The 9,575-nt window shown below is 42.2% G+C and overlaps 1 protein-coding gene across 1 annotated transcript; it reads left to right on the top strand.

Moving 5' to 3' along the window:
• The first annotated feature begins 726 nt into the window (after nt 1–726).
• Nucleotides 727–5,497, top strand: LOC138982174 (uncharacterized). Its single transcript, XM_070355401.1, has 4 exons — nt 727–1,688; nt 1,980–1,997; nt 2,369–2,508; nt 4,678–5,497. The coding sequence occupies exons 1-4, from the start codon at nt 1,499–1,501 to the stop codon at nt 4,921–4,923; spliced, it is 594 nt and encodes a 197-aa protein (XP_070211502.1). The 5' UTR covers nt 727–1,498; the 3' UTR covers nt 4,924–5,497.
• The last annotated feature ends 4,078 nt before the right edge of the window (nt 5,498–9,575 follow it).

Below are 9,575 nucleotides of genomic sequence, written 5' to 3'. Positions count from 1 at the left end.
ACATAATCATAGACGTTGTTAATCCACTTTGTGCTTGAGGGAGAACATGTCATCTCCATAATTATTGAACAACCGCGACGGATAGCTCTCTGGCGATCTGTACTTTAGCTCGATCTGACCATAGTAATAAGCCAGTCAGAACTTACAGTTCTAATCACGGTATACATTCTGTAGGACCCATGGAAGTTCTGTTCTGGACACGTTCGCCGATGTGTAAGTATGATTTTCTGTTATATATTGCAGTTTAAAGTGTCTGCACAAGTGATCGAGCAAACTGTTAATATTTCATCTACAATTTGTTTTCATCATTATCAAGATAAGAGAATAAGTTGTTCTGTATCGATTGAACATTGGATTTCCCTTCTTTGAGCCATGTGACGTCAGAGGCCGACAAAACTTAATATTTAGGCGCCCTGCCGAGACTACAAAATAGTGCATGTTTGTGTGCGTTCAATCATAAAAACTTCGAGGAATTCTAACCAGAATCGATCGATACATAAATGTGTTTGTATTTTTAACCAAAATATGACACTAACGCGGTCTCGGAGGAACACTGACTGTCTCGATCTGTGTAAAATGTCATATTTTGGTCAAAAATACAAATAACGTATACTATATTCTTTATTTTTTATTTTTTATTTCACTTATTTAATTTGTATTATTAGTGATTAATGTTTTATTATTTCTTGTTGGTGGAAACGATATTTTTTTCATCTTGGAAGAGATAAGGTCATCAGCGCATTTTTGTCCTTACAATATTTCTGATCATTATCCATTTAATAATCCAAGAAATAACTTCTTTTTTTCTTTAACTACCGGTATATGTTTTATCACTTCATCTACTGGAAGCGATATTTGTTCCTCGTCCAAAGTCTTGAAACTTAATTCCAAAGTCAAAATGTGTTGGGGATATTTTCAGAAACAGGCTGCAAGGGACAAAGACTTAGAGATTCCAGTCGTTTTGTCATTTCTACTACTGGAAGCGATATTCTCCCTCGTCCAAAGTCTTGGTAATCAATTCCAAAGCCCAAAAATGTGTTGGGGATATTTTCAGAAATTTTCTGTTGCAAGAGACAAAGACTCAGAGATTCCAGTCGTTTAGTCAATTTTACAACTAGAAGCGATATTTTCCCCCTCGTCCAAAGTCTTGGTAATCAATTCCAAAGTCCACAAATGTGTTGGGGATATTTTCAGAGACAAAGACTTAGAAATTCTTGTCGTTATGTCATTTCTTCGACTGGAAGCGATGTTTCCCCCTCGTCCAAAGTATTGGTAATCAATTCCAAAGCCCAAAAATGTGTTGGGGATATTTTCAGAAACTAGAGATTCCAGTCGTTTTGTCATTTTTACTACTAGAAGCGATATTGTCCCCCTCGTCCAAAGTCTTGGTAATCAATTCCAAAGTCCAACAATGTGTTGGGGATTTTTTTCAGAAACAGGCAGCAAGAGCCAAAGATTCCAGTCGCAGTCTTGACCAGACTCCATCCTCCCCCAAACCATGTCTACCTGTGTTTATCTGTTGGCCTTGGTGGGCCTCCTGCTGTGCGGAGAACAGGTGTGTTGTACCTATTTCAACCCCTACAGCGGCTCAAACGTCATCGAGAATCTGCAACGCAGACTCAACAGCCTGGAACGACAGGCAGCATCACGCTCTCAACGTCTCGCGGATATGGAGCGAATCGTCACAGGTAAGATTTTTTTTTAGATATTTTTAGATTTCTTAATGAGTTTATAATAAAGATTAGTTTCAACAATATTATGTTAGTAATAATTTAATTTGACATGTTTTTTCGCACATATCACATAACGACAGTTGTTATACGTGGCATACCTGTGTGATATATGATTTTTCCCCTGTGTATGTGTGGTTTCGGCATGTGTGTGTTATTAAATATCCACCGAAACTCGTGTGTCTTTGTATTTCTGCGCAAGGTCAATGTGACATTTGTAAACAGTCTTTCTTTTCTTTCTGTCAACAGATTTGGCTCGGCAGTCGTGTAAGTCCTTGAAATTTTGTTCCATTCAATTAAATTCTTTCTTTTATTTTACGTAACTCACTTACATATGTTATCACTCAAGCACAAGACCAGGACCTGGTGCTTACGGAACCGATACTGTAATCAATGTCAGACTTCGGTGGGTTATAGAAACACGAAAATACCCAGCATGCGTCCCCCAAAGTCGGCGTATGCTGCCTCAATGGGGAGGGGGGGTGGGGGGGGGGGGGTCATACACGTAAAAAAAACACCACTCGTGCAAAAACATGATTGAACATGAGCGTTTGAGCCCATGAAAGAAGAAGAAGAAACCTATTCACCACCGTATATATATATAGGGGGGTGTACAAATGTTTTTGCTGTGTTTTCAGGTATTACTGGCAGGGCGGCCATCCAGATTTGTCCGGACAGTCCGTTTGACGTCACTCTGTTGTGTGTCCAAGGTCCATTTTTGAACGGCGATCCCCCCACCATAGTGGACTTCACTATAAACTTTAACACGCCTTTCCTGGTGAGAGGAAGCAGATGACAATGTTTTTTGTTGTTTTGTTTGTTTTGTTGCATCAGCTGCATTCAGATTGTTTCGACCCTATTTTGGGGGAGGGGGCTGGGCGTTAAGCAAACAAACAAACAAACAAACTGCGTTCGCGCGCTACGCGGAGACGAGCGTGACCCGTTTGACTATCTGAAGATGGTCTCGGCGATGACTGTTTTTTGGTGTAAATCTGTTACTTTCATGCCGATAGCTTGACTAAATGTTTTTTTTATCGCTTCACGCGACTTGTTTTTTATCATCTCCCGTATACATATGTCATGTCTACTCTTTTAAATGTGCCCAAAAGTAACGAAAATTGAACCTATGTTTGCATAGTATGCAGTCACTGAATGTGCCTCTCTTCTCTCTGTCCCCCAGACGATTCTGATGTGATGTATTACCATTCACTGTATGTGCCTCTCTTCTTTCTGTCCCCCAGACGATTCTAATGTTATGTATTACCGTTCACTGAATGTGCCTCTCTTCTCTCTGTCCCCCAGACGATTCTAATGTTATGTATTACCGTTCACTGTATGTGCCTCTCCTCTCTTTGTCCCCCAGACGGTTCTAATGTTATGTATTACCGTTCACTGTATGTGCCTCTCTTCTTTCTGTCCCCCAGACGATTCTGATGTGATGTATTACCATTCACTGTATGTGCCTCTCTTCTTTCTGTCCCCCAGACGATTCTAATGTTATGTATTACCGTTCACTGTATGTGCCTCTCTTCTTTCTGTCCCCCAGACGATTCTAATGTTATGTATTACCGTTCACTGTATGTGCCTCTCCTCTCTTTGTCCCCCAGACGGTTCTAATGTTATGTATTACCGTTCACTGTATGTGCCTCTCTTCTTTCTGTCCCCCAGACGATTCTGATGTGATGTATTACCGTTCACTGTATGTGCCTCTCTTCTTTCTGTCCCCCAGACGATTCTGATGTTATGTATTACCGTTCACTGTATGTGCCTCTCTTCTCTCTGTCCCCCAGACGATTCTAATGTTATGTATTACCGTTCACTGTATGTGCCTCTCCTCTCTTTGTCCCCCAGACGGTTCTAATGTTATGTATTACCGTTCACTGTATGTGCCTCTCTTCTTTCTGTCCCCCAGACGATTCTGATGTTATGTATTACCGTTCACTGTATGTGCCTCTCTTCTCTCTGTCCCCAGACGATTCTGATGTTATGTATTACCGTTCACTGTATGTGCCTCTCTTCTTTCTGTCCCCCAGACGATTCTGATGTGATGTATTACCATTCACTGTATGTGCCTCTCTTCTTTCTGTCCCCCAGACGATTCTAATGTTATGTATTACCGTTCACTGTATGTGCCTCTCCTCTCTTTGTCCCCCAGACGGTTCTAATGTTATGTATTACCGTTCACTGTATGTGCCTCTCCTCTCTTTGTCCCCCAGGCGGTTCTAATGTTATGTATTACCGTTCACTGTATGTGCCTCTCTTCTTTCTGTCCCCCAGACGATTCTAATGTTATGTATTACCGTTCACTGTATGTGCCTCTCCTCTGTTTGTCCCCCAGACGGTTCTAATGTTATGTATTACCGTTCACTGTATGTGCCTCTCTTCTTTCTGTCCCCCAGACGATTCTGATGTTATGTATTACCGTTCACTGTATGTGCCTCTCCTCTCTTTGTCCCCCAGACGGTTCTAATGTTATGTATTACCGTTCACTGTATGTGCCTCTCTTCTTTCTGTCCCCCAGACGATTCTGATGTTATGTATTACCGTTCACTGTATGTGCCTCTCTTCTTTCTGTCCCCCAGACGATTCTGATGTTATGTATTACCGTTCACTGTATGTGCCTCTCTTCTTTCTGTCCCCCAGACGATTCTGATGTTATGTATTACCGTTCACTGTATGTGCCTCTCTTCTTTCTGTCCCCCAGACGATTCTAATGTTATGTATTACCGTTCACTGTATGTGCCTCTCCTCTCTTTGTCCCCCAGACGGTTCTAATGTTATGTATTACCGTTCACTGTATGTGCCTCTCTTCTTTCTGTCCCCCAGACGATTCTAATGTTATGTATTACCGTTCACTGTATGTGCCTCTCTTCTTTCTGTCCCCCAGACGATTCTGATGTTATGTATTACCGTTCACTGTATGTGCCTCTCTTCTCTCTGTCCCCAGACGACCCCCGTAGTGACCGTGGCGATCAGCGGTCAGTCCTTGTTGCTGGCCAAGAACTGCAGTGCGGTCATCACGGGCGCCACCCCCGAGGGGTTCACCTTCAACTACACTGCAGACGTCCTGCTTCCCGTGGCCACGGAGGTCACGTGGTTCGCCTGTCCAGGGGCGCTCTTTGACCTCAATCAGCAGCTGCCTCTTCGCTCTCGATCAGCCCTCAGATACAGTCAGCTGGGAGAGAGCCGTTAAGCCTGTTCTTCAGCCCGTCCTTCAGCCCGTCCTTAATTGAGCACGAAGTCGACTTGGCGAAGCTGCGCGAAGTCTTTATACCAAAAACCCGCAGCTACGGCGAAGTAGGGGAAGGGCTCCTAATATGGACCACTTTTTGTTTCATGCTAATAACTAGCTTGTTTTCTTGCGAAGAAGTTTCATTTTGTGTTTGGTAGTCCTTCTCTCTTAAGTGAACCGTTAGGCCTAATTAGAGTGAAATAGCTTTGATAGACATTCAGCAAAAATTAAATACAGAAAAAATCACAAATGCTCCATATGCTCCTAATATGGACCAGTGAAGCGGCCTTCACGAATCACTGTCAAAAGCCCCCTATACTTCAAAATAACATGATACAACTTATCAGACTAATTCAAATATGCTTTAGATTTATCTGTTTCGGGTTGATGAGAGCATTATTTGAAGCACACCAGGAAACTAAAGAAGCATATCAAAAACAGAGTGAAAATAAGTGAAATTATCAACTTCCACAAAAAGAAGACAATTTGATATATTTTTTTGAAAGCTCGAGGGCTAGTTATAGGTTATTTTCAGCAAGCTTCTTTACGAATGAATGAAAATAGCCTTTAACTTTTATTTTCTTCGATTTGTTGAAGGTGGTCCATACATACACGTAATTTGAGATTTTGTTATTATTTTTTGCAGAAAGCAGAAACTCGGGGTCAACACTGCTAAAATGTAACAAAATACAGTCTTAGCTGTCATATAAAGCAATTTTTGTGTGATAACAACTTTGGCTGTGGACAGAAATAAGTTTGTTGTAGACGTCAAATTTAGAATGAACGCTGCCAAAAGTGCAGAAAAAGGGAAAAAGCCTAACGGTTTTGAGGTTTGTGTTTCTGCAACTGTTTTAACATGCGCAAATTATCCAGAGAGGGTGAATACAGCGAATGAAATTGATTTTAGCGTTCTAGCACCGTTAGTATGTCAGAGTCAAGAGGTGGTCCATATTAGGAGCCGGTCCATATTAGGAGCCCTTCCCCTACTTCGTCCACTACTTCGCTTTGCAAGTTTTGACATGCGAAGCTGCGCCGTAGCTAAGCTGCAACGAAGTTGTTCTTGTTGTCTGAAGAGTGCTTTTTGATTGAAGATGGACGAAAAAATCACACTCAAAAGAGCAGAGTGCATTCCCTTTGACTTCGCGAAGCTATGCTGAAAGAAGTTTAATAAAGTGACGAATTATCGTTCCGGAAGCTTCGCGAAGTGAGCTACGCGTAGTGACGCGATTGGGGCGAGGAAGATCCGTTTCTTGGGCAATTCTCGCCGCGAGGGACGCTCGGATTCTCGCCGCGAACACTAGGTAGCTTTGGGCTTGCTCGCTTTGCGAGAAAGCATGGCGGCCGTACTGCTGCAAATCCGATTGGCTGTCCATGGCTGTTTACTGACCAGTGCAGACGACCTTTTCGGTATAAGCTAATGGTGTTTAATTCTTGCGTAGCTAGCCATCAAACCGTTTCATATACACTCTCGCCTCCTAGCTACGCGAGCGGCTAGCCGCAAGAATATCTCGCCTGAAAGAAACATGCGTCAGATCTGATAGAGTGAGCAGAATTTTTTTCTCGGCAAGTACTCTAAGGTCCTTTATGAACAAGTTCAAGGGATAGTTAAAGCTGAAATGATCATCACCTTGCTGGCAGGCAGAGAATTGGCGTGTCCCAAGGAACTTCAAAGTTGTTTAGATGTGATGTTACTGGCATTGACAAAGCGTATTCTGGATATGTTCATGTGTTTTCAACGAGAAAAAGAAACATCTGGTGGGCTTTTGTTTTTTGGCTCACGTAAGTGTAGCCTATGCGATCGTAACTTTGTCTGTCTGTGCGTGCGTGCGTATGTGCATGCGTGCGTGCGTGCGTGTGTATGTCTGTGGTAGAAACTCTAACATTTGAAGACGTCACATTACATTGACGTCACATTATGACGTAAGAGGGTTAGACGTCACGCGAAGGAAGTACTGAAAGTCTCGGTCATTATTATTTTGAGCGGGCCGAGACTAGTTGGCAGTCGTGTCCCTGTAAGTAGGCTACATGCAGACAGACAGATCTAGATCTAGTGTCTCGCTTTCTTGCACAGTTTCACCTATGCTCTTTCTGTGTGTGTGTGTGTGTGTGTGTGTGTGTGTGTGTGTGTGTGTGTGTGTGTGTGTGTGTGTGTGTGTGTGTGTGTGTGTGTGTGTGACGGAGTGATTGAGTTTGTGTTACTGTTTGTCGATTTCTTACGTGAGCCTTGATGGCTTCGCCTCTTGTTTAAACTTTATAACGCTGTTGTAATTTTCCAATAGCACAAGCGGTCTTATCAACATCCCGACTAGCTCAAAACTTTTCCAATAGCACAAGCGGTCTTATCGACGTCCCGACTAGCTCAAAACTTGTCCATAGCACAAGCGGTCTTATCGACATCCGGACAAGCTCAACACTTTTCGAATAACACAAACGGTCTTATCGACATCGCGACTAGCTCAAAACTGTTTCAATAGCACAATAGGTCTTATCGACATCCGGACTAGTTCAAAACTTTTCCAATCGCACAAGCAATCTTATCTACACCCCGACTAGCGCAAGGCTTTTCAAATAGCACAAGCGGTCTTATCGACACCCCGACTAGCTCAAACCTTGTCTAATAGCACAAGCAGTCTTATCGACACCCAGACTAGCTCAAACCTTGTCAAATAGCACAAGCAGTCTTATCGACACCCAGACTAGCTCAAACATTGTCTAATAGCACAAGCAGTCTTATCGACACCCAGCCTAGCTCAAAACTTGTATAATAGCACAAGCAGTCTTATCGACACCCCGACTAGCTCAAAACTTGTCTAATAGCACAAGCAGTCTTATCGACACCCAGACTAGCTCAAAACTTGTCTAATAGCACAAGCGGTCTTATCGACACCCCGACTAGCTCAAAACTTGTCTAATAGCACAAGCGGTCTTATCGACACCCCGACTAGCTCAAAACTTGTCCAATAGCACAAGCGGTCTTATCGACACCCCGCCGGACTAGCTCAAAACTGAAGTGGACATTGCAGCACGAGGAATGTTCTTGTCTGTTTGTTTCCCTCCGTAAAGAACGAGCAATTTTCAAAGAATTTATTTTTGCGTGGTTTATCTTACCCCTGAGCCATCGTGAACCCGTGTGATCCAATTTCCTTTTTTCACAATGTAGTCGTCAGTTTGTAATTTGAATGCGACTCGCTGTGAGCTTATCTGCAATAGCACGTTATTATGTACCTCTGAATCTAAATGAAACAAACGGCTGTGATTCACAAGAACTCTAGCGATGGCTTTTGACTGTTCAGAGGAACTGGCGATAGGCATAAACCGTCGTCTGCTACGAGAACCACGACCTTGCGTGACCCTGCTTCCGGGCTTTTCTTTTTTCAAACTTTCAAAACTTCGAATTGTACTGATCTTGTCTTGATGAAAAAAGAATTCTTTTATGATTTAAGAATGTTTGTGTAACAAGCTGTCAATTTATTATTTAGATTTTAAAAGTTAGATATAGCGCCAAAACGCACCACGGTCCGATTTTGTTATCAGATAATTCGCAAAATGAATTCTTTCAAAATTGTTCGCTCTTTACAATAACAATAACAATAACAGCACTTTATTGTCCATTAAGATATTACATAAAAATGGAAATTTTTCTTCGGCACACCCCGCCTGCCTGTAAACGATTATAACAACAATTGTATAGGACGACACACATAAAACATAAAACATAAAGGGGATACAATCAAATATGATATTGCACTATGTGAATTTACCCTCTCATATCACAGGAGTTGGGTTTCACAGCAGGGTAATCACATTACAAATATTTCACACACACCTTCACATGTACACATTGTTTGTTTTTTTCCCAGCCGACCAGCCTCTAGGTGATGCGAGAAGAATTTAAAATGGTGACTGCAGAAGGCAGGAATGACTTTTTAAACTGGTTTTTGCGTGCCAAAGGGACCTTATAACGTTTACCTGAAGGGAGAATTTCGAAACAGGGGTTGAGAGGATGGATCGGATCACGGACAATTTTAAGAGCTTTCCGCTTAATGGCAGCTTCGTAGAGACTGGTCAGCTGTCGTTGGTGTTGCCCAACAAGCTTGCTAGCCGTCGCAACAATGCGGTGGAGTTTAGCTTTGTTTTTAACATTTTTGGTACCATACCATGTCACAATGTTAAAAGTCAGTATGCTTTCAAATCAAACTGCGATACACAAGTTCCATAACACTTTGATTGACATTAAACTATTTAAGCTTCCTGAGAAGAAAAAGTCGCTGCTGTGCTTTCTTATAAACAGCATGAACATGATCACTAAAAGTCAGCTTATTGTCAATTGAAACCCCAAGATATTTGAAGGTTTCCACAAGTTCAACTTCCTTGTCGCTTATTCTCACTTTTTGGGGACCACAATTATCACTCTTTCCTCCAAAAATCATTTCTTTTGTTTTGCCTACATTCAACTGCAAGAAACTGGACTTGAACCATTCATTCAGAAGATCAACTTGGGTAAAATACTTTGACAAAGTTTCGTCGTCCTTCAGACGCCCAACGAGGGCCATGTCGTCTGCATATTTAATGAGGGCTAGAATTGGATCATTTAAAAGCATGTTGTTTGTGTA

The sequence above is a fragment of the Littorina saxatilis genome, linkage group LG12 (genome assembly GCF_037325665.1).
Source record: "Littorina saxatilis isolate snail1 linkage group LG12, US_GU_Lsax_2.0, whole genome shotgun sequence".
NCBI classification, from domain to species: domain Eukaryota; kingdom Metazoa; phylum Mollusca; class Gastropoda; order Littorinimorpha; family Littorinidae; genus Littorina; species Littorina saxatilis.
This window is presented reverse-complemented; position numbering and strand designations above follow the sequence as displayed.